Genomic DNA, 26353 nt, shown 5'->3' on the forward strand with positions numbered 1-26353 from the left:
GTACCCGACAAAACTATCGCAGGTGGGTTTTCCACACACCCCAGAGCAGCTTTGCCTGCCAAAGGGGTAATCATGGAATCAGGTTAATTAAGAAAGGGCACAAGTGACATAAAACCTCAGAGGAATTGCAGAGGCTAATTGAAAAAGCTCTGTATTGTAAACACACCTACAACTGATTAAAATGAGTTGTAAAACAAAAATAGAGGGTTATCAGAACAAAGCCAACGTTAATTCTTGCAGCAGTAATTGATTGTGGCAGCAAACATGAGACATTCAAATAAAAAATGGCTGTTTGAGCAAATGAAAAGAAATGGAGCCTGTGAATATGAGTTCCCCAAAACAATACAGAAATGCTAGGCAACTATAAAATAATTTTTTATTTTTATTCTAGTGACCAGCATGGTCACTAGACGCCTTGAAGAAGATCTAAACAGAAATAAAATAAACCACATTCTGTTGACAGGACACAGACTGCTAGTACTCCAGAAATGAATGATAACCTAACCCTTAGAGATCAATAGAAAGAAGCTAAGAATTTCTAAATGAGTTTTTCACTCCTCCTTAGCAAAAATCAGAAGAAAGATCATAGCAGGTTAATTCTAATTTAGCAAACTACTTTTGAGAAACTTGGCATGAGGAACTGAGCCAGAAGGAAAAACATCTAACAAAGAAGACAATTATATAAAAAATCCAATTATCACAATTAGCTAGTTATACTGATTGGCCTATTATAAAGTTTTCAGTGCAGAGATGTATTTCCAGGGGAGCTGGATGTGAGACTATGGAGGAGTGCTGAAAATTATTTCATGGGTTAGATTTTTGTAATGAGGTAAACAACACACAATTACACAGCGTTGCATATTGGGTTATTCTTCTGGGACTAATCTGGCTCTCATGACAGCAGTGGCAGTTTGATCAAGCCTCTAAAAGAGAAGCACATAGCTGCATTTATACTCTTCCTTTCAATTAAGAACAAAACAAACCCTAGTACTAGACCAGAGAAGGAACAATAAAAAAATAAATCTGTGATTACAACCCATAATCTTACATTTGGTCATAAAGATATCTTTTTATTTTACTTATAATTGCTATTAATTAGCAGAATTCCCTATATCTCTTTTCTATTCTCTTATTTTTTGCCTTCAAAGCATCCAAGTTATGCAAAAGAGTATGATCCTACAGGCTAACCACTTTGTAAAAGCCTGGAGGGGTTGTTTTTTTCCACTAGTTTTGGCACTGTGACCTCAAATTAAGCTGATTGTCCTGTGGAAAGCCAACCTTTCTCCATCTCTTACCCAGAACAGTACAGACAAAACAAATGTGAGGTTCTGAATGCTGAGAACTGAGTCTTAAACAGAAAATGTACAACTAAGACATTATGAACGTACAGCACACTGGTAAATTACTTCCTTTCACTACAGCTGGTATTTCTAGAATACATAATGCATGTGTCTTCCTATCTCTTTTGTTTGCTTTGTTCTTTACCTGCAGAGCACATCTCTGCTGTTTAATGCACTAATAGCGCTTGCAGCTTTCTGCCACCTCCTTTTCTTTGCCATGCAACCACATCACGCTCCACTCAAACCTACAGTACGTGCCTTTTGCTGCCTCCCATCCCTCTTTAGTACCTTGTTGAAGTAGAGAGAAGAGCCAGATGAGATGACCCCGCAGCCTTCTTCAGGCTTGACAATCTCTCCCCCAATAATCTCCTGCCACTCTGTCTTCAGGGAGTCTGGGTTCTCAAAATCAGACATGATGGTTGAAGAAAGGGGATTTTCAGGCTGACATTCAGTACCCCGAAACCCTGAGTCACACCTGGAAAGAAGCATAAATGTAACAAGGTTTTAAAGACTTTATCTGACACTGACAATTAGTTAAGGTGGTGCAATGACCTTTTAAAATTAGATGTGAAATAAAAAATCACTCTTGGACTGGAATTTTGGAGCATGGACACAAACTAGAATAGCTGGAAAATGGAAAACCCCCCTGTATTTTATTTCTAAAAAAGATCCCTGTGGTGTCCCAAAAGTTTGAAGCTGGCAGACAGTAGTCCGTGCCCTTGGTATTGCACCCATTCTGACAGCAGCTTCCAAGCAGTGCTGAGCTGGTTCCTGGCACCCTTCTGACCCAGCAAAACAGCTCCAGCACTGAGCTTGTCCCTGGGGTCCTTCTGCAAAGGGCTGGAGAGGCCACCAGGACATCTGCAGAAAGGCAGCCCTGTGCAACTGAAAGCTCTTCCAATGCTTGGATCTGCCAAGGGTTAGGGTCCTTGGACAGATGTTGTGTTATGGCAAATAACAGGATACTTGAAGTATCAGGAGACCACTGTTAAGAGGGACTGACAAGGGATTTATACCTGCAAACACCGTGGTCGCACCAGCCGTGCCCGCTGCACATGTTGGGACACTGCTGTCCGATGTAGATGTTGTCCAAGGCCCACTCATCCTGGGCTGTGTAGTAGGACTGACTCCAGCGGAAACGTGTGGCACTGGACCTTAAAAGCAATAACAGTACTTTGTGACTCTTTACAGAACTGTAGGCAAAAAAATATAAAAAAACTTAAAAAACCATAAAGTTGATAAACCAATCACAGCCCAGGCTGCAAAGGCTGGCACAACCAAAGACAGATCTTTGTAGATTAACTTTCTAGAGGATGCCACTTGCTGTACAGGACTATATAATGGACTTTCCAGTCACTGATGGCATTTCTACAGAAGTGTTACAGGGATTTTGAGCATTATTTTAAGGCAAGCCTCACAATGAATATTACTGGATTTGTATTGAGTGTCGTTCTGTGATGGATGCAAAACTATAAAGGTGGATCTAGGGTATGACTTTGGGTTTTATATTTTTGGTCACAGTTAACAGGTCAGAAGTTGTGTGAACAGGTTTCTTCTGATATTTATTATTAAAAAAATATTAAAGCTCCTGAGTGTAAGCATTTCTCCCCCCTTTTTTTCCATACAACAATAGTTGACTGTTTTTTCTTGGATATGAACATTTCTTTTTGTCAGGATGCTTCTGAACTAGATATAGCTCACATATCACTTTTGAGTGCCATTGAGATCACATGTTTTTGATAAAGATCCTGTTTCATAGCTTGTATTTTTTTCCACACTTCAAATAGCTTGCTCTTGCACAACAACTCAAAATCTGTAACACCCAGGGTTTGTGGTGGGGAATCACTGAATTAAATTTCTTGTCTAACTAAACTCTGGATATTTGTAATATTCTTCAAGCATAAAACCTTGCTGTATTTTCTCCTTTCTAGTTAGTTGGTCTTCAACAGCTTATTTTCCTTTACTATAGTGAAGTCAACTAACCTTATCTATTAAAAAATTTTGCTGTTGTCCCTCTTGAAGATTGTGCAGTGTGACACTGAAATTTTCCACGGGATTGACTCCTGCTAGCCAAACCCAGCCTGACATCCAACACGCTCAAAAACCAAGGCTGGAGAAGAAACTAAATCATGAGAAAAACAATTTTTGTCATCGTCAAGCCTTTCCAAGCTGTCCTGCCAAACTGTGAACATCCAACAGGTTACAGATGTTGGCTAGTGGCCACTCCCAGATGGTGGATGCAGACACCCTCCACTCGATGCTTGTGCCAGAATGAGGCTAAAAAAAATATATTGCATGTGAAATGAAACAAAGATGGGAAATTGTGGTGGGGGCAATGTGGACACTGAGGCTGGATCACAGAGCTGTGGAGGGGGGTAGGACAGCAAAAGCAAGGCTGACTGAGAATTATAAAATCAGATTTTGAATTGAGAAAGGCCTGTGTCTGGCCAAGGGCTGGCTGGGGGGAGCTGAGGATGAGAAGCAGGTGGTTTCTGTATGAAGCTTCTTTACTAGCTCGTTTCTGAGCCATATGGTTACGTTTTGATGGCACAGGATATAATGCTGTTACTCTAATTTAAGATAAAAAATCCCTTTCCCCACCCCCAATAATTTATGTGGAATATGACTTATTAAAATGAGTATTGTAAAGGTGGCTGAGCCACCTGCTCGCATGTAAGGAAGCAAAAAACCAGGTAGAGCCGGCCTGGGTGGCTGAAGTGGACACTGTGCAGAGCAGTCAGCTGTTCAGGCGGCCTTTCAATCACATACTAAAAGTTTAATACATGCATGGAGAAATGTTTAAAATACCAGTTTTGAATTGCTTTAAAAAAACAACTGAAGGTGCCCAAGGGCTTGATTTTTAATGGAAATGATCCTTGTTGTCTGTTCTAAGTATCTGTTTGATATCACAAATACTGTAAGCATTTTTACACCACACAGAGTTAATCTGCAGGGGCAGATATGCTGATTAAATAATCCCTCAGGATATAATGTACTGATGGGTTACATTAGAAGAGCTATGAATTATACATTAAAAGTGCACAATGCCAGTAATCTGCACACGAAGAGCTTCCTAGGCTTGTGTAGGCACAACAGACAGTCAATATTCCCCACAATTATTTCCTGTTTATTTTTGGAGTGCTCTGAAGCCAGCACGTCACCTCAGTGGTGAGGTTCATGTTCACTACAGAGTTTCAATGGCACCACAGAGAGCCCTGAAAGTGATTGTAGGTTCTGGAAAGAGCCGTAACGACTGGTGCTAACTCCAACGTGTGCTGAGGAAAATGACAATATCGATACCAAAGAATAGCATTAGAGCAAACACACACACCCATGAAGTCCCAGCACAATAAAATCATGTTATGTTGTTTTCCCAAGTAACAGGAGGGAGAGCACTGCGGTTGGGCATCTCTGGTTTTCATCAGGGATGGTGTATGGGTAGAGGTGGTGTACGAGACCCTGCAGCCTAGGGGTATTTACAGCAAAGCGGAGGAAATTTACAGTGTTACACACCATGGAAGTTTCATGGTGCCCAACAAATGGTGGTGCCCCCTAAACACAGCTCCTGGTGCTGCATGGTGTGGCATTGCTGGCATTGACTCTGCCACTCACTGGATGCTGCCGGGTGCAAATGACCCTTCACGGTGGCTTTGCAGCTGCACCATGGCTGGTTTTGGGGCACAAAGCTCACACCCAATCTACACAAACAGCAGGGAGAGCCCATCCCTGTGTAACAACAGAGAACACCTCTGTGCCCACGGTAGCACCACACCTGAGGCCCCAGAGAGAAGATCCCTGTGCAGCTCCGCTTTAGGGCTCTTCCCAGGGCTCAGCCTGTGCCAGGAGGCACAGAGCTCACACCAGGGCCCACAGCCCTTCCTGGGGCTTGTGTGGGTTTCACCTGACCAAGGTGTTTCTCTGGAGAGCCTCACTGCACCATTCCTGATGCAGGGGTCTGCCCTGCCAGGTGCAGAACACAGGGCCACACACTGCCAGGGTAGCTCGGTCTTCCTCTTCAGGTTCCTGGTGTTGGCTGCACGTCAAGCCAAGGGTGTGCTCTGCTCCACTTGTGACTTGAAAGTTCCCCCGGATAAATGCAGCGATTGCAGGAGGTTTGTTTCTACCGTTTAAGGGGAGGGGTGGAAAGGAGGAGGCTAATTACTGCCTGGAGATGAACGTGTGGCCGAAACGGAGGTGTGGGGGGGCGGGGGGGGGGGGGGGGGGGGGGGGGGGGGGGGGGGGGGGGGGGGGGGGGGGGGGGGGGGGGGGGGGGGGGGGGGGGGGGGGGGGGGGGGGGGGGGGGGATGGTCCCCAGGGAGCCACATCACAGCCGGCAGAGGTTATTTGGTTATTTTTATCTGCAGACAGAGAGCTTTCCCCCGGGAACAGCTCTTTGCCACTGCGGGAATCCCGTGGTCCCCGAACTGCTGCCAGGGGTCCCGCGGGAAGCGATGCCACCGTCACACAGGGCTGTGGGCAGCGAAAGCTGTCATAGATCCGGATTCCTCCCTGGGTGAGGGATAATGTGTGTTAGGCTGAATTGGCAATTGTGAAAGCGACGCCGCTGAAAAGCCAGTCCTGCTCACTGTTTTTGAAAGCTTTCCAAGGCTGCTCTGCACCTCAAGGTAACAACAGCTTAAGAGGATTATGCTGTTAAAAATGGTAATCAACAATTTAAAAAAACCCATGATAATTAAGAAAAGAGAATAAGGAGATGAGCGTCAGCTGCATTCTCAGTGATAAAATACTGGTTTTCTGGACAATCACCATTTAGACAGCTATTGAAATGGGAAGTGCAGCACTGAAGAGTTAGGAAAGCATTTCTTACAAGTAAAATAAACCTCCCTCCCTAGTTCCTCATATTGTTTCCTTTTTTTTTTTTTTTTTTTTTTTCCTATGCTACTGGAAGGCAATGTGGCTTTCTGATGACTTTATACCTAAGTCAGGTTGATGTCAAATAAAAGTCATTGTTGCTGTGTGACATTTTACATAAGCACAAGGAAATCATGTCCCAGAAGTACTGCAAGTGAAATGATGTTCTTTGTGTTATAAAATTTTTCAGATATGTGAGTTAAAATAAAATCATTGCCTTCCCTCCTGATATTAAAAGCCCTAATGATCTAATGCAAATTTGTGGCTGATAAAATTATATTTGCTACCTTCTGAGTTGCCATAATTACATTTACCCAATTATCCTGAAGCTCTCATTCAGTCATTAGGTGTTGATTTGTTTATGAAGTCAGCAACTGACAGCTGCTTGTATCTCATTAAGGCCTGTTCATATGTAAATGCCTCCCATAAAACTGAAATTAATTTTCATCAGTGTTAGAAATGTTCAGTTCAAGTACAATACAATTTCAGTGAGCAGGTGTGTACATTTCTTTTCTTCAGTACAAGTCTCACTCTTGCAGCAGATTTCCTAGTATCCCAAATCTCAGATAACACAGGGACCTTGCAAGATCATGCTTGCCAGATGCGGAACATCTACAGGTGTGCAGAAATACCAGCACACCCAGAAAAGTTTTACAAGAGAAACAGGTGCTGTTACGGAACAATTTTGCAGCTGCATCACCACAGTGCCCCAGCCTGACACTACCCATGCACCCAAGGTGCAAACCTTCAGCTCAGAACTGTGCATGAAGGAATAAAAGCTCCAGCAACCGAAGCAGGGCTGCGCAGGTGGGTGAGGGCAATTGAGGCTACAAGGGGCCAGAGCAAGGCTAATGAGTCATTCCCGAATCCTTGCTTAGGTAGTTTATTTCCCTGCGCAGTTAGCACAGGGCAGGGTGTGTATGTGGCAATCTTTGTCTTGAGGGGTTGAGACAAAAGGAAGGTCCCCAGAGCATCCTTGCTCTCATACCAGTTTTGGGAAGGGCAGCACACCTGCTGCCTACCTCTACCCCTCTGCACTGTTCTTTCTGGCCACTACTAGGATTTGGCCCACGGGTAGTTGTTGCAGTGGAATACAAGTGGGAAAGGGATAGGAGAGTGAGGGAGGACATCCCAAAGAAGAGCCCTATGGAGCATATTTGCTACCAGCCACCTGGTAGGATGCCCTCTGTGTGGCTGGGCTGGCGGTGAAGGGCACACATCCAGTGTTCAACAGTAATGGCCAGGTTTTGGAGAGGCAGAAACTTGCTCTCTGCTGATAAGTGTGCTTTAAAAATGCATAAAAAATCCCCTCCCAATCTGAACCCAAAAGAACTACTGAGCCCTCCGCCTGCTCCTTGCCAGTGGAAAGGAGGGTTCAAAAGAGGGGAAAGTGGCTAAGTTGCATTTGGTGTGCTGGATTGATTTTGGTAGGGAACACGTAGCCAATCTTCCTCTTCATCCAAATGAAGCCATAGCATAACGCACCACAGAAAATGTGTTCTATGAAAAGCAAAGAAATGTTCAGTGGTGAATTGTACCTTAATTACAAACAAAACTCTGCTAACAGATGAGAATCCCTTCAGATAAAAGATTGTTAAAAGAGTGTGAAATATTTATGATTTGTGCGCAGCATAAAACAGGAACCCGGCTATTACTTTATCATGATTTCTCCCCACAGTCTCCTAAATTAAAAAGAAATTATTTGCTTCTGTCACTTCATATGCTGAGAAAAATTAGTAGATCCTAAAGAAGAAAAGGCCCACAACATTGGTATTACCATCAAATAGAGTGTATAATAACTAACTTTGAGTACAGTATGTATCTTATAAATAAATTTAAGAATAAGAGCCTGCTCTAGAGTGTAACCTGAAAAATAGTAGATGCTTTAAACTTCTAAGTGCCTATGTGAACCACAGATTTTGCAGCTGGTGGAACATAATGGCATGTAAGATTTAGTACATTATAATCTAACTACAAAGAACTTATTCATAGACTTACTTGTGCTATTTGGTATTGTCTGATCTGATATGTTTTAAGGATTTGGTATTTTGCCCTTGATGTTTTGCCTGTACATAGGAAATTCTGAACATTGGCTGTACAGTAAAAATGGCCAGTGTGCTGAAAGAAGGTATCGCTGTGGTGTGATTGATGGAAACAGGTCGTGTGGAGGCCGTGGAGAGGGCAAAAAAATAATGATGAAGGATGGGGAAATACAATGATAACTTAATCTGAGCAAGCTCTCATTGCAATTGCTGTGATGGATTCAGGTCAAGCATAAGCAAAATGTAACTCTAATTGGAATAATTAAATTCTCAAATGAAGGAAGCCCTGAAGATTATTGGGATTTATGACAACTTTTTATTTGTATGTTATAATAAAGATTTTAAAATAAAAAAATGAAAGAAACCATCTAGTTAATAAATAAAAAATTTAGGGCAGGCAAATAAAGTTTAATTAAAATAAGATGAATAGGGTAAGGCTTTCTGATAATTTTTGTTGCTGTTTTTTGCAAAACAGAATGTTATTTTTTAAGACATGCTATAAAAAGAAACAAAAGTTAAAAAATTCCCAGAAATGAATCATTAGTTATTGTTTATAAAAGGCTTTGGTCTGAAGATGTAAACAATGAGGAATGTGCAAAATAAAAACTAACAATCCAAATAAAGCCTTCCTCCAATGGGGCATTTATAGACAAGAACCAGTATTTTTGAAAAGGTCTGAACTTTATTAGAAGAGTCAGAGTATGTATTAAAAACAATCCTAAACAATAGTTTCTGTTGACTTCCCCAATATTTCACTCTCTAATTATGTAAGGAATGCATTTTTATGTTAAATACCTGCAACTGGGCCAGCCCTGGCACTGCACCTACTGGCTTGAGTATGATCTAGAGAGAACTTGATCTTTGTCATAGATCTTTAAAAGTAGATCAATTATCTACCCCCCCCCCCAAAAAAAAAAAAATTAAAGAGAAGAAATACATGCTCACCAAGTCTTCTGTGGTAAAAGAACAGTGATTCTCCTCCACTGAGTAAATTCGCTGGAGTGGTAAATACTTGCTGATGTAAACTCCTGACAGCTTGGCATGCTGGGAAGACATTCCTTAAAGTAAAACATTTCAAAACCAGATTTAATGTTAGGCAATAATCGTGAGCAGAAAGAAAGGTTAAATATTCACAGAAACAGGAGCTTGTCTGGGCCCAGATGCTGGAGTGAAAGACCCAGAAGCAGAAAATTCCTGGCATGATGCAGAGAAATTTCTTAGAAAACTAGTAGTACAGTTAAGGATGGAAAAAAGTCATATGAGTCTTTAAAGAGTTAAGCATTAGGGATTAGTAATGTTTTGCTTTCCTCCATGAGAGTGTATAGCTAATTTTTTTTTTTTTTTTACTATTTTCACCCTAGCATCTAGCATGGACTATGAAGGAAGCCTATCAGAACACTACGGAAGACATCTGTGAAAGTGACCTCCAGACCTCCAGAACATTATACCAGTCGTTTTGGAGACCTGTTTGGAGACTAGCTTCTTACTGTTCTAACTGCCCTTCCCATGTGACTTCATTTTTTTCTGCTATAATTCTTTCATTTACATACACATTGCCAGAATAGCATCCAAAACTTCTGTGCTATGGTTTTGATGAGGTCCTGATAAAGTGCTTGAGAGTTATTACTAACCTGCATGATCCTGCTCTAGCTATCCACTAAGAGAGTCCCTCTGGCCACTCACTGCCACAGCACAGCTTCTCCTGACCATTCCCACATGTCCAAGAGTCTTTTGCTGTTCACTGCTGTGCTTACCCCCCATGAGGGTATCAGGTAACAGGGGGGGGTCTTAGGGACAGGCACCTGCTTATACAAGTAGCCCACTTTGACTGCTCTGACAATAGCAGTAAAGCTCTGAAAGGAATAATAGAGCAGATTCTCTACAGCAGCAATGGCAATTAGGAATATTTATATAGTTAAATTATACATTAATAGTTATATATTAAATATGATCAAGGGCAGAATATATTATTTTACAGAGATATTTATTGCTCAAATATCTTAGAGTGTTAAATGAAGATCTGAGACCTTATTCTGTTTTGCTGGGGTTTTTTTTAGTAGATTTTCTAAAGACTTAATTTCCTTTCCAGCAATTTTCAAACAGTTTTCATTGATTCATCTCCCCTAAAAGATCTTACAAAACAGGGTCTGATCAGTGCTTGTGAAGCAAACAAAACTTTCAAACATTTTAATTAATTAGTGTTTTGTTTATTTGCCAGATGACATCCTTGAAATATACTACAAATAGTCTTTTATCACAGCAACATGGATGGTGTGAGCAAAATGATTTCGCTGCAAGTTCTTCTCTCTGAACTCAGCTCCATTCAGTGAGGAAAGGAGCACTAAAATCTGAAGGCAACTGATCTTCCATTGATGGCAAGCACAAACTCTACTAGGAGTTATTCTTGAACACCATGATGATGCTATGTATAAAAGACACTAACAGCATTTGAAATACAGAATTTATAGCTTTCATCTGAATTTAGTTTAAGGTGAGAAATCATTATTTAGATCTGCAAAGTATAAAAACTCATTTATTGCCATTTCTCTATTCTGCTCACCAAAGTAAACATGGGAAAACACAACATGGCAAAGGGTAACCAGGCAAAGCTTACAGAAGATGTGGAACTTGATATACAAATCCTTCTGTGAGCCTGCAGAGCAGGCAGTGAAAATGCACTAGGACAAGTTCCTTGACACCCTCTGAACCCACTCAGAGGCAGCCAAAGGACCTTGCTTAGTTCACCCTGAGGCCAAGGAAAGTCCAGCTTTTGATCTAAGAGGGAAAACAAAAGCACAAATTATGGCCAAATGCGCTACTCACATTTGTGCTGAGACAGGGCTGAGCCACACGGGGAAATAGCAGCCAACACGGCTATTTGCACTTCCAGCAGGGTGAAGGAAACAGACGGTCATTATGGCCCTGGACTGTGTTTGAACCAGGGATGGGAGATGAAAGTCTCTACATTACAATCCCCTGAAGGAATGCGCTTTCCATTTACGAAATGGCTGCGCACAAGGGCAGAAAGAATTTCTGTCCATTTAAATTCCAGGAAACAGTACATGCATTTTGCTTAGAAAAACAAAGCAATAGCACAGGAAAGATCTCAGCCATTACCCTGTGGCTCTGTCTAACTATGCCACAGCTCTTTTCTGAACCTTGATCCATTTCTGTCACAATTTTGTATTTCAGGCTTTCAGATACCTTTCTTCCAAATATTATGAAGAACAGTTAAGATACCTCTAATAGTAATTTTGACTGATTCCAACTGAGAATTTCTTTACTGAAAAGTGATAAAGAAAAAAAATCTTTCTCTGTTCATTGCCAGAAGTGTTATTTCAGATGATCTTTGTATAAGAAGAGTTTACGGAAGACAAAGTCCTCACTGCCAGCCTCACCTCCTGAACAAGATGCCATGTGAGGCCATGGTTGGTGGAGTACTCCAGTTTCACCTGGTTGTCCATATGGGGAGTGAATGCCTCCCCACAGCCCATCACCAAGTTGAACTGTATCATGTACGAAGCTCCAATCTGCATAGACTGCGTCTCCACGTAGCGCATGCTGGAAGCTAACTTTGAGTCTCCTGTAAAACTGAGAGATGTAAGGAAAGAGTCAGGATCTGCCCCAGAATATTTCAGAAAGGAACATTACGAATGGTTCTGGGTTAAATATAGTGATGCTTCTGCCTTTGCTTTGTAGATTGGCACATGGGATAAGACCAGGCAAAGAAGAATCTGCTGGTACTTCTGCAAATTACCAGCAGGACCTTGATATATCCCAGAATGAGAAACACTGAATTATTCTGTTAGTTCTTACTATGTGCTCTTTGTATTAAGGATCAAGTTAGAATCAAGAAAGGGCAACATAAGTTAAAAACAACATAAAGAAAGTTCATTCCCCAGGAGTGTCCATTGCCTAAGGTCATGGCACAGTAAGAATTGTGATTTCATTCCAATACTGGACAGTAAAGATACACTGCATCTTGTTTAAAATATTCTTACTACATAGGCTTTTCATTCCATTGATTTTCAAGTGATCCTATATGCGATGAATTCCCTGACTTGTCTGTGTTTCAGAATTGATATCTTCAATCCTCAGCTTCTTTTCTGTAGGAGGTACTCATATAAGAGTTATATTATCCAGTGGATTGGAGAACAATAGAAATGTTTGGAATACACATACACACATATATGTTATAAGGTACTCGTTATCACACACACAGTAACGCAGTATATAGTCTGAAATTACAATGTTACTTCATTTTAAAGGCAGCGTTTTCTTCTATGCACTTCTATGCACAAGAGAAACAAACAACCAAAATCAAAACCCCAAACTCAAGAGATGTATAAGAAGGAAGTAATAATAACTTAAATTTTGAATCTGGCACGCTAGCCTTTAAACCAGCATTTTAATGAAGGTTCACTTAGAATGAAAATTGCTCCCCTCTCCTTAGTTTGAGATGTTTACTTATTGTCTTCAGAAGTACTGTCATCCTTTAAGCTTCGAAATTTTCTAAGACTATTCTTAATTGTGAACAATTCAGGATAGAGATTGGCTCTTTATAAAGAAAATCACTGCAAATCATCATGCAAAAATGAAAAGGCTGAATTCAGAACAGTGGTGATGAAGAGAATAATCTAGTTCAGAGTTGCTCTTATGACTGAATAAGCTAAAGTTTATCTCCTTAAATAAGAAATTCTAATCTTTAAACACAGTACAATAGAACATATTAGCTTCTACTCCTGTAAAATTCAAGGTCATGGCAAAGTGAGTGTGAGCATAAGTCAGAGTCACTTAGCAGTCTTTTAAATTAATTCACTGACCCACACCATTTTCTATAGAGTCCTTTCCAGAGAGAGCTCTTAAGCCATAAATGTCAGCAACCTGCCTTAAAGCTTTAGAAGAAACTGCTGAAAGCTGACATTAGTTTTGTCATTATCAAATTGCTGTTACTTGGCACAAGTTGAGATGCAGGCTGCTTTCTACTCTCTGTGACTTCATTTCCTAAAGGATGGTCGAACTCATGACACCATATGAAACTACCCAGTCTTTGTGGATCAGCACCCTGAACTGTAGATGGACACTCCCTTCACTGCTAGGGCACTGTCATGGACAACTGGACCAGAAGGTAGTAAGATGTCTTGGAAAACTGTATCTGAACTGCTTGCTCTTTCAGTTGATATTGTCAGTGTTTCTCTTCTCAATGGGAAGGATAATTTAAAGTTGAGCAGAGGATATAATGTACACTCAGTAGCAGTCCAGCTGACAACCTGTGGTTTCTGGCTTCATGGTTAGAACTGATTGCATCTCGAAAGAATTTGTGTGGATAATGCCTGAATTTATTTTTCTTCCAAACTTTATCTCTTGTACTTTTCAAAACTACAAAGACCAACAAATTTAAAATTCAAAGCTGATTTGGTCTGACATGGTTTTAATTTCTACAAAGCAGCCTGAAATTTCATGGCTGATGTGGGAAAACAGGGTTTTACTGAAGCCTGCTTGGGAAATCTGTGCCAATACAACCAGGCTCTTCAGGTATCAGTCAGGCAGGCATGTGCAGTTTAATCCAATGAAAATTATATGTAGCAATGCTTTGGAAAATGATTTGGCTTTGCACAATAAACCTTGCCACAACACAGTTACCTAAAGCTCATCTGAACAGAGTAAAGGAGTTGAAACTAAACAGTTGGTGAAGCATCTGTCCAGAAGCTGTCTTCCCAAAGTAATAGAAGTGAAGGACTGGTACTCAGAATAGCTGCAAAGAATTAAATGTTAAATTTTTCCCTTGTCTTCACAGAAATTCCCTCTATTCAATATTACTAGTGTAAAATGAGAAAAACCCCTTAAACTCTAATCTTTTCTTTCTGGTGGCATTAAGGTCATTATTAAAACATTTTAAGTGTAGTATTCATTAATTTAATTTAATAACTTAGCTGCTGGGTATTGTACATAGTATACTAAATAAGCATGGTTAAAAAGTCAAATCAGCGCTTTAAAAAGGATATTAAAGAAATGTGAAAAAGGAAGCTAGTGTTGAGATGAAGACAGTCTGTGATACTCTATAAGAAGTTCTTTTAAGGGGAGGAAATGACGTTATGGGTTTACAAAGTCCTTTATCAGGAAAAGTTGCCTCCAGGTGAACATAAGTAGCATTAAAGGTAGGGGCTCCACCTTACTTGTCACTTCTTTGCTCTCCAGATCTCTCACGTACATGGTTAGGGGTATGCCCTTCTCCTGGAATACCAAATATTTTCTTTGTTCTGGGAGCAACACAGCTGGAATACATTTCCAGATTTTGAAAAGATGAAGTAATGTCCCTGGCGTAACAATAATTAACTAAAAAATCTTCAGAAATGAGAATGCAGAGGCTTCATTTTTGTATAAATATGTTGCTGTGAGTTGGTTTCTGGCACGTATATAATTAGACCTGCAGAGGCACAGGAACACAATACCCATAGGTGCCCTCAGAACAATCACTCTCCCCTCCAAGCACTGCCAGCTAATTGGTACTTCTGGGAATGGTATCACAGTCAATGTCAGCCAACCTGCATTGCTCCAAACTGCTCTGAGATCCCCAGAGTTACCATATTTTCAAGGCCGGTACTTTTAGGAATACTGAAAAGCCACAAGGATGCTTGTTTTATAAAGCTGCATTGACCAAAAATATTGACATGTTGGCCAAACACTTGCACCAGCCTGAGCTTTGCCTCCATCAAAGTCAGGAGATATTTGTGTCTTTTTACATCACATCATACCTACTTTGCTAAGTAATTCCTAAATGTATTAACTTAATTAACATAGTTAAGTTGATTACCTGAAACTTTCTGCTTATTACAGAGTAACAATTAATCTAAAAGACAAAACATTTTAAACACAGTTAGACTATCAAGCTGATATAGGACCATTGTATTACCTTGATACATAAACATAGTTCATGACATGGCAGGTTTACAGTCTTCCCCCAGACTTTTCCAGGGACAGTGGGACACCCTATTCTTCAATACATTGAGTTAAATCATAATGTCATAATCTGACTGAAGACATTTATTTACATAAAGCTATTTTATTCATGTCCTGATGAATATATATATATGTATATTTAAAGTGTTAGCATCCTTATCATTGCATTTCAGCAAGTGGCTGTAAACACTCTCTAACACTCCAGAAGCATTTGGTTCAGAACCTTGCCGGAATATGAGCATTTTGGGGAAGCGATGAATTAACATCATCAAACACTTAATTTTAAAAGTGTTCTGGAGTTCTTTCAGTACAACCAGTATGATTGCTGTAGTAAAGTCCAAGATCCAACCTGAAACCAAATGTTGACGATGATCAAATACAGTGACTGTTCTGGACAATAGGCCATTAAAAGCACTCAAAAATCACCTTTGCTCAAAACATCTGTGTATCAACAAACCTCTCCTATTTTAAATGAAGCCAGATATGGAAAAGAATTACCTAGCTCTTAAAAAAAAAACAAAAAACAAAAAACAAAAAACCACCAAAACCCTCTCTTCAGTTTTCTCCAATTTTAAGGATAAATGTTCCAGGTTTACAGATTCTGAAGCTGAAATGGAGGCCTAATAGACAATTAAAGGCAATTCAGTGAAAATGGGCCTGGGGATGACACCCTGTAAAATGATTTATAGCATATTTCCCGTACTTGTACTAATGAAAAAGCTGTTGTCAGACTTTTCTCAAGAGGATGGTGTCAGTGCTACTGCGTGCTCTGCTCACAGAAACTCATGAGTTAGAAAATGAGAAACAAATGGACTCACAGCTGGGAAAAACCAGCAATAATTAATTTAACTAGCAACCATTTGTAGAGACTTTCTGTAAGTTCAAAAATTTCCCTTGAGAGAAACAAGGTCAGTGAAGGATAGAGTTCACGTCTTCCAGCGATAATGAAAAATACTTACATATAAATAGTAAGGCAATATTGCAAAGGCTTTGATTCTTTATTTGATGCATGGAAAGTTCAACATTTCTACTATGCCTGAGCACTACAGATCTTAGTCAATAAATGGGAGGGAGAATTTAGCTCAGTGTTTATTATTTTGATTCCAATTTACATTCATAAAAGGAAAATAGAGTAACCTCTGCTATATTAAATAACCTACCCTCCTCCCCAGGATAAGCTGGTCTTAAAAGAAGAGAGGGAAAACAATGTCATTAAAGGGCTTTCATTCCAACTCTTTGATGAGGAAGATGCAAACAGTTTGAGCCCTAACATGTTGTTTCATTTTAATGAGCAGCGAATACCTTCCTTGTCCTTATTAAAGTGGTTAATGGTGCTTCTACTGCCTCATTATCAGTGCTAGAACACATTCGGTGTTGTTCCTACTGCTAAGCCAACTCCTTTTAGTTTGACAGATGATCAGAAAGTCAAATCAGATTGCTCAGAGATACTTGCTAATAAAATTCCAACAGTGTTTCTCTGAGTGTCCACAGGGACACTAAAATTATTTATATTTTCTTGAGGTTTTCTATAATTACTGTGATTGTACTTTCTCCGAAGAAATATATCTATGCCAATTAAAACTAGACTGGGTTTATAGGTTGATCAAACTAGCATGAAACTGTTATTTGGTTTTAATCAAAACACAGATTTTAAATTGAGCTTCCTTTGTATTAATTCCAAATGTTACACTGGTGTGTTCCAGAATTTTATTTTTGTGAAGTATGTTAATGTTTTACTAAAAATGCAAATTTTTATGCAATACTAACAGATCTTTTTTTCTTTGTTTTTCACTTCTTTTACTTTTCTTACCTTTATTTTCTTTGGGGCAGGTGATGTTTCCTTGCTTTTGTTTCTAGATACAAAGCACATATTACAATGCCTAGATTTCTAGATACAAAGCCTAATTACAATATGTCATACCACTGACCACAGCGTAAATGACTAAATGGATATAATACCAGACAGAATAATTACAAATGGCTAATGTTATTCTGCCCACATTTTGCTGCCTTTCCTATCTGGACTGTAATCTAATGGCTATATACACAGATCTCAACATCACTTAGAAAATACTAAGAATCTGTACTTAACAGATAATTTCATTACCTGCATACCTGTGTTAACCTGACTGGATTTTAAGTGAAGATAATGAAAAATTTATAATTTTTTTTTCTATTAGAACATTTTTTATTTTGTGGGGAAAGAATGCTACATTCAGTGTTCCCATCAAACATTAAGTCTCTGTGCAATGGGGTGTAAAAGCTAACTGCTAATTACAATTAGATTAGCAGCTGCATTTTTGTCCATAATGTGAATATGAGAAAAAATTACCCTGAATAACTACCAGAATGACTCGTTTGCTGCAGTTACTTGATCCTTAGCAGGATTATTAGATAAGGAAAACAAAAGTAGAACATAAAAGAGTATGGGTTTCTCACCAAAGAGTCCAGTCGTGTCCACAGTGAGGTTGAACATTTCCCAGGTAGAATCCCAGAGACTGTGTGACCTCAACTAGATTGGTGAAGTCTAGACTGATGCTGTTGAAAAGCACAGAGGTCATGATAATTTCATCGATTGCCCACACGTCTTCGCCTTGAGAAGAGTGATACGGTTGCCACCATCTGAACTGAATGCCAATCTGTCTTGCATCTTCAGGCAGCTCCACTGAAATTATTCTGTAAAACAAAACAAAATTATTACTGACAGTTTTGCTATTTGTAGTAATTCCATGGGGTTGTGTTTTGTGGTAATTTTTTTGGTAATTATTCTAAAAATCATAGGTTAGATTGAGCCCACAAATACTGTAGCATCTACTGTTACAGCTGCTACCAGTGACAGGGACAGGGGAATCATTAGTACCCTTTGTAATCAATGTATTTACTGAAAAACAGCCACGTGCAAAGGCCACCAAAAAGAGTTTCTACCAATTTTGTAAATTATGCTGCTATTGTGGAGCTCTCTGTAAACTTAGAGGTGCAAATTAGGAAAGGAATGATAACTGACAAGGACTTTAGAATTCCAGCTCCACTTTCTCAGATTCAGTGGCTTTTATCCTGATCTGAAGACATGCATCTTCTAAACATCTGTGCTAGTTCCTGCACAGCACTGACATCATGACCATGGTACTCTTGTCCTAGAAGAACCCACTCCTGTAAATGGCCACATTCAGATGGAAAAGGTTCATCTTGTCAGACAGTGTGATTATGTATAGTCTTTTATGGCAGACACTTTTCTTTTGTAGCTGCATAGAGCTGCAACTGGAGGTGAGTCCCAGGTGCTTCTGGTATGCAAGGTCATTTAATTTGTCATGGCAGCTATGTCAACAAACCTAGAATTGACAAACTGCAAAGAAAATTAGGAGTAATATCTAATTTCCAGGAGCAATTATCATAACACTGCAGCAGGGAGCATGCATTAATTGCCACAGCAATGATACCTTCTTGAGAGCTCCATAAATCACTAGGACCATGGCACCCCACACAGCCATGTCAGCTGCGAGACAGACTGGCAACAGGGACATTTGTCTCCCTTGAGGTACAATTACTTGCTGGCAAAGGGGTTTTTGGCAAGCTCATCATGTAGCTGATATTTTTCTTTCTCTCTTAGAGGAAATGTGAACAAAATGATAAATCATGTAAACTGGAAGCATCTTTTTATTGTTTAGCACCAAATTGTTCAGACTTAAGGCTTTATAAGCTGCCTGTTGCAATGTTTTATTCTCTGCACACACAAGAGTCTTGTGCCTGTGACGCTCTTAGTGCAAACCCACACTTTTAAAAGTGACTTGCTACACTGTCCTTGCAAAGAGTAAACTTAAAATACTGTTATTTAATGTTACATTGATTTTAAAAAAGAATATGTTAATTCATTAACCAGAAAAAAATCAAGCAGCTTGGCCAAATAGTTGAGAAGTGCTCAAAAAGTCTTTCCTGGCATTTCTGGGAGCTTTCTGGTCTCCGTAGGCTGGAGAGAGCAGTGCCTAGGGACAGCCAGAGGTGACAGCTGCTGTATCCCTGTGGCATGGAACCAGCACTGTACACGCTTCTTAAGTGTGATGGATACATTTCCTTTACACTCAAACACGCTTGAATGCCTTCATACCCTTCTAGGAGAAAGACCCAGCCTCACTGCTGTCTGACATGAATAAACTACAAGGACTTCTTTTCTACCAAGGATTCTCTAATAAGAAGCAACTTGATGACCTTTTGGGTTAATTTTTAGAGGCACAAATGACACTAAATTGCTACTGATGCTAAAAGGAACCAATGATCTTGTCATCCATGTGAACCTGAGGAAAGTGGGTACCCTGGCCAGGAGAAGCACTGTATCCAGTGGGCACTGTGAAGCACTTGGCACTTGTGTGAGCTGATGCTCTGCTATAATCCTGGGCATCTTTCTCTGCTGCCTCTGATGCCTGCATCTTCCTTTCACTCCTAACTCTCGTAAGCTCACCCATGTGGACACTAATTCTCACTGACAGTAATATACAGAAAATCCCAAATCATGACATACACCACTGATACATGTATCAGGTGTTAAAATATTTAACACATGTTAAAATAAATTTCTCATCCCAAGGGATTAAGCTAATGCAATTTAAAAAGGGAGGTGTAAACCATCAGGTATACCACATATGTTAGTATGCAGAACCTGGCTTCATCTGCAGTTGTAACAACTATCTGGGCTTGATTTGTTGGAGATAGATGGAGAGGGAGGGGTATTCCTGCTAATGACTTTTCTGCTGCAGAGAAGAAAAGCGTGCCACTAACATTAGCAGCCACCATTAGATTTCTTAAAAACCAGCTGGGAGACCTTTGCTCTGATCTCATTCTTTCAAGCTATGCGCATACCTAATATTGAAAAGCCACCGCTGTTCTGCTCAGAAGAAAAATGCAGCTGTCAAATGTTAGCAGATTAAATGCACCTTTTCAGCAGAATATTACATGTGTAATTATTTTTTGTATGATTGAAGACTAATTCAATTCCTGGATACAGACTGATTGCCAAACTTTGCAGCAGTCCATCTATGTTCCTAAAAATGCTGATATTTTCAGACAACATATTATAAAAAGGTGAAGCTTTCTTCATGTTCTTCATCATAATTATTGCCAGCATTATCTATCTTCAGGTTTGTATGTCTGTCATTTTTCTATCTACCCAGAGTGGACTATATATCTATCCCATGGCAAAACCTTTCTAACCTATCTATGTTGTATTTAGCTCTTTGCCCTGTCAGAACAACTGAAAATCGTTTTTCGTAGTTAAACTCAAAAAGCACAAAAGTCTATGGCATTTATATAATTTATTACATTTATATCTTAAACTTCGTTAAAATCAGTCACCACAATGTGTATTTTCCTTTTTGTTATAAACATTTCATAGTGCTGTATATTAAAAACCTTTAGGGAAATATAATCTCTACAGATATAATCTTGAGTGTAAGAATTAGGAACATGGCCATATAAAATATATATGCATCTGTAATAAAGGAAAGCAAAGGAAAATTTGAAGAAGACGTATGTGTTCCCGTTTGTAGCATCTTTCCTTTGGAAACATTTAACACTTCAGAAATTGAAGTACACAATACACTTCTACCCAATACAGACACTTTTCTCAGATTTTTGAATATTTCTTATAGCTCCTAGGAAATATCTTTAATGTTACAAGTTTGTTCCCTTCAGAATATTCTCCATCGCTCTTTGTATATTGCAGTTTTGTACTGAGTTATTGACAAGATTTGGAAATTAATTTTTTTTTTTAAAGGGAACTTATCTGAGCTCAATTAATATAAATAATGAAACTTATGAGTAAATAAAATGACTTGCGGGCTTTGTACAGTCACACCCCTGGGGCTGACTCAGGTGTTTTCCTTGAACTCAGTGGAAGGGTAGAGAAGTAGACATGTGTAATACCCAGGTCAAAGCCACCCTTGGGCAGGAATGGACCTACTGAAATGAGTCCTGTGATGCCCCTGTTAGTTCTGCCTCTCCTGTGCCCCCTTGCAGAGCACCAACTTTAATTAGGAGCACTCTGCGAAGGTGGATGCTGCCAGGTTTGAGTGGGTTTGCACAGATCCGGCACAGATTGTTCTGAGTTTTTGGTACAGGGTGCGCTCATGGAGATTTCCGATTTTGCACTGCTCCTAGAATTGGTGGATGGTCTCACAAATGTAGCAGTAAAGAATACCTTCTCTACATGAGATACATTCCTCTCTAACTTGGCACTGAACACAGGTGCTGCAAGGTGAGATGAGATCTTTGTTTAACTTCTTTTTGATTTGCTCGATCCCCTGGCAGTCACAGGCAGGCCCTCCCAGGGCACTGAGCCCAACCCACAGGCACAGCCATGAAGTCATGCAATGCCCTTTGTAATGGCAAAGGTACAGTTTCCTTGAAGACCTGGAGACACCCTCACAGTCAGATTTTGTCTGAGGTGTCCTGTGCTGCCTTCAAAATTCTAATCCCACAGGATGGTGTAGTGAAGGTATCTATGGCTTCAAAGCCACAAATAATTTATGTTAATTTTCCTTTACGAGTGGATGCTTCCATGGGAAGAAACATGCCCCTGTTTCCCACAAGTACATTTCTGTCCTTCATCCCCCACTGTCTCAGCTTGTTCTGTCGTATCTCCTGATGTCTAGAATAGCTGCAAAATTTTAAGGAATAGTGGTAAATTTCAGTGTGCAATAGAAACTCTTCACTCCACTCACTCTTACACCATGTACTTAGAGTCTGAATTACAGTGACTACCAGCATAACTGCATGTACAGAACACTCCTTGCAATATTTATGCACATACCTTGGCTCGTGGTAGTTGAGATAAGAGTAGTGTTCCAGGAGTTTCCAAGTAATCCCGTTGTCATAGGAATAGTGCAGCAGTACCCCTTCTCCGGGCTGGTCAGGTGCTTTGCAGGTACTCAGCACTGACTTGCTGCCCAGGCGTAGTGTGAACTGCAGGAACCTGGATCAGAGGTACANCCCCCCCCCCCCCCCCCAGGTTATTTTCAGATCTTAATCTGGGCAAATTTTGATAAATATCAGTTATGGGGTTTTGTTCGTGTGATTTGTTTTTATTGTCAGGTAATGCAATGTGGCACATATAGTTAAAAAAATGCCAATCATTACAGCATTTAATTATTTATTAGGCACTGAAGGGGAGGGAGAGAGAGTGAATGGATCTAATCAGCTGCCACAAGCTGTCAAATAAACACAACCTATAAATAATTAATTAGCACTTGGCTTTGACACTCAGGTTTGATATTAACATTTCATATTTTCCATCCATGCTGTATGATAACTCCCCTGCAGTCTGTTTTGGACTCTGTTGTTTCCAAAGCAGGAGGAAAAAAGGCAGGGCAATGAAATCGCCATTAAAACATGGAACTAGGAGTCTTTTAAAAGCTTTTTTTCCCTCCTAAAACAATCAGCTTAATAATACAGAAGGTTGTAGCTGGAAGGAGAGGGGCTCCCCAGTTTCTTCTCCTCTTTCCCTCTCACCTGGACTGGGAGCTGTCAAGGAAGGAGGTGATAAGCTGGCGCCTCCCGTCCTTGTTGAAGACCAAGGCCTTGCCACTGGCCAGGACCCCGCAGCCAAAGCTGACCTCAGCCCCCCGGATGGAGTAAAAACTGTGGTAGGAGGAGAGGCGGGAGCTGGTGAAGCTCTCTGAGATGAACATGGGAAAGGTCTGTGATGCCATCTCACATGCTGGCCCAGAAAAGCCGGGGTCACACCTGTGGGTGAGGAAGATTGAAGAGCATAACTAATGACCCATCTTTTCAGGCTGCTGGTTGTCAAACCAACACAGTGGCTGCAGTTCTTCATGAACTGAAGATGCCTACAAGGTCCCTCTCAAAATATAAGGCCCAGAAACCTCTTTGAACTTTACTTGGGTAAAGTAGTGCATAGTCAATGATTTCTTTTAGGTAGTACTTCCTTTTACAATTTAAAAAAAGCATAGTTATAAACATCCCACCAATCTACACATAACACAGTGCAGAAATATTTTTATTCTTTTTTGGAACAAAAAACCTGCTGACATAATTTACAATTGTTCATATGTAATATGATGAATTTGCTTTTGTCCACAGACTGTTAGTTGTGACTACAAGAAATTAGGTAACAAAGTAAATGAATGCCACATGGGCCACACTCTTGTTAATACCTAAAAGTAGTTACACCAATATTTAGAATATGCTTACTGGTTTTGAATAACCACCTTTTTACTTTTTAGGGTGGAAGCCTCTTAACATGCCAGACTACCAGAAAAAAGTGGAGTGCTGATCTTCTGTCCTTGAGGTATGTTAGGTTATGGAGTATTAGAACTATTAAAAATTTGATTCTTTCCCAACATCTAATATAAAAGTGATACAATTCCAAATCACCTCTAAAACCAGTATAAAGTATGCAACACTGACATATCAGTGTTCTCTGTAGCCCATTTTAAAGTGAACTGGAAGTTAGCAAAAAAATAATAAAAAAAAAGGTATTAAACATGCTGCTGTTTAGAAAGATTGATCTTTAGCTCTCCAGTGAGCTTTAGGCATTCTGGGGGCTATGCTAGTTTTATCTTTAGTCATCTAAAAAAGCAAGGACTGAAATGAAAATCACTTCAGCTTTCACATCGCTGAGTGAACTATGTGGTAGAAATTGAATACAAGCACTGAATTATAAAACTTACTTGCAGCCATTTCTAGTACACTGTCCTCGACCTGAGCAGAATTTAAGGCAAGATGGACCAATATAAACTGCAAAGAACAGAAATCAGTTAAATGGAGGGTTATGCTATAAACAGAATATGAGAAATACAAGAAAATATACAGTTATTGTATTTATCCTAATCCCATTACCTGGAAAAGGTCTACAAAAGGATAAAACATGTTTGACTGTGTCAAAGATAGCCTGGGATAATTTATTAATTAAATGGTAATATCTATCTGAGGCTCAAGACACTACTGCTGGTTTTCCTAAGTCTGTGAAATGAGATCAGATGATTTTCTAGGCACTGACCACTTTCTTGCTGTCCCTTCATCTTAGTTTGAAGATGTAATCCAACAGGTATATATATATCTATAGGTACATTCCAATGACAGTCTTGCAGATTTTAAAAATGTTTCACTGTTTCTCTCATTGAAATCTACATACTTCACTGTACCTATAGAAATTGGAACCTGCCCTGATATGTCTTAAGTAACTATTAAATATAGTTAAATCTATACTCTTGCACTCATTATTTTAAATGGAATAAAACTCCAAACCCTATGTGCTCAAAAATACACTAGACTTATTTTACTCCTTTACTTTATCTTCCTCCAATGGCTCTCAATCAACAATGTCGATATATTTTGAAAAATATGAATGAAGGATAGATGAGCAAATCTCAGTATAATTCCTTGCATTACTATAAAGAAAAGCCATAACTTGTAGGCAGTATTATTTCAATGCAATATGATTAGAGACCTTAACCACAAATAGTGTCACCGTTTCTGTTGAAGGCTGCCTATTACTTGGAGTTATCCACTTGCATTGTGACTTTTGGAAGGAATAGCCACCAATTCTATAACAAGCAGTACTTATTCCCTTTCCTAGTTTTGTGATGTTGCCCATCACAGTAGCATCAGCTCTCCCTGGCAGATGCACGCTAAATCTCTGATAGCTACTCCCTGTAACTCCTCATCAGATTCCATGTGATTTCTAGATTTTCTCACCTCTCAGGGTGCAAAAATTCTGTTCTGTCTGTTTGATTTATTTGTGTCTTTTGAGGTCTTTTTGAGGGGGTGGTAAAAGTAGAAGGGTTAAAGATGTAATGATGTCATTCAAAATGAGAAAACTTTATGGAAATTGGCATTTTCCCAGTGTTTCCAAAAGATGGCCAGCTTCCAGATTTCATTTAAAACTTAATTCACATAGGCAACAGTTGTGAAGCTAAAAGTCAGAGTGCTGATTCCTTGAAAATCGTCTTCTCTTCAAGAATTTGAGTGGATTGCCAGTATTTGCGGGTTTTCCCTACCATACAGTGTAAGGCTTGAGTGTCACAGTGTCTAACAAAGGAGGCATTCAAAATCTCAGAAACATGTTAATCTTATGATCCTATATCGTGGTTTTGCACCTCAAATTCAAAGCAGGCACTTTTTAGGCAGAGGTTTGGTAAAACCTTTTTTTGACATGGTACATACTGGAGCACACAGCATCCTTTGATGGAATTGCATTTTGTTCTACAGTCAAAGGTAGTGCAGATAAATGAATTGTCAGTGATCTTCAGGATCTTGTTTTGTCCTGTTGTAAAGAACTTGTATCCTTAGATTGATTTAATCTTCTCATTTCTGTGAACATCTCATGAGTGTCTGCAACACTTAAAGTCTACATTTTCTTTGGTAGCAACTCATCTTTGCAGATACTCACAGATATCTTCTTATGTTTACATACATACATTGTCCCTTAATTTCAATTTCTTTTTGATGTATAGGTCATCTCTAAAGACTAACATTAACACTCTATCCAGAATATCAAGGTGGTGCTACTTCCCATTAATATGATTAAGAGAATAATAATTTTCATTACTTTTAGTGACAAACTTTGCTTTGTGGCACTACCTTATCTGCTTCAAGGATTTTCTTTTCAAAACTTATATTTTAAGAATTCTGCAAAATGTAACTATTTACCATTCCCAGGCTCCACATCAAACCTTATTGGGAATCACTACAAAATTTCACAGAGTACTGTACATCACTTTAAATCTCTAAACTACATATTTCACTTACCTAACCAAACAAATTCCAGATGTAGTTTACTTAGTCCCAAATCATTTAAGGCTAACAAGCAAGCTAAAAAATTGCACTTTCTCATAGTTAGCCCTTCTGATCATACTTATTTCTGCATTCTATCCTGTGTTCCTAAATACTTTTTCAGTGCTTTAAATTATTTTCTTCTAATTCTGATCCTGGTTATCCCCTGCATTGTTTTATAATTATATGGATCAATATAAGCTCCTCCCAATCTTTTAAAAAAAGGTGTGTGTAAAATAATTTCCTAAAAGAACCGTTCCCTAAAACAGATGGTACTTTCTTCCGAAGATACTGTGAAAAATGTAAAAGTTTTGTCATTGTTTGGTAGCAGCGTTGCTTGAAGGTGGTCTTCTATTT

The 26353-nt window shown here is 39.4% G+C and overlaps 1 protein-coding gene across 3 annotated transcripts in view; it reads right to left on the bottom strand.

Moving 5' to 3' along the window:
* The window catches only part of RELN (reelin), a 281279-nt gene that overhangs the window by 73492 nt on the left and 181434 nt on the right, over positions 1–26353 (bottom strand). For all 3 annotated transcript variants that reach the window (XM_027888170.1, XM_027888169.1, XM_027888168.1), the window contains exons 17-24: positions 23893–23959; positions 22712–22945; positions 22014–22175; positions 17654–17890; positions 11653–11845; positions 9200–9312; positions 2357–2494; positions 1629–1815 (exon numbers count right to left, since the gene is read on the bottom strand). In XM_027888170.1, coding sequence (XP_027743971.1) covers positions 1629–1815; positions 2357–2494; positions 9200–9312; positions 11653–11845; positions 17654–17890; positions 22014–22175; positions 22712–22945; positions 23893–23959 — 1331 coding nt within the window. The remainder of the gene's footprint in view (positions 1–1628; positions 1816–2356; positions 2495–9199; positions 9313–11652; positions 11846–17653; positions 17891–22013; positions 22176–22711; positions 22946–23892; positions 23960–26353) is intronic.

This window comes from Empidonax traillii, unplaced genomic scaffold (genome assembly GCF_003031625.1).
Source record: "Empidonax traillii isolate 1590-97213 ecotype Southwest subspecies unplaced genomic scaffold, ASM303162v1 scaffold234:size820800, whole genome shotgun sequence".
In the NCBI taxonomy this organism is placed as follows: Eukaryota; Metazoa; Chordata; class Aves; order Passeriformes; family Tyrannidae; genus Empidonax; species Empidonax traillii.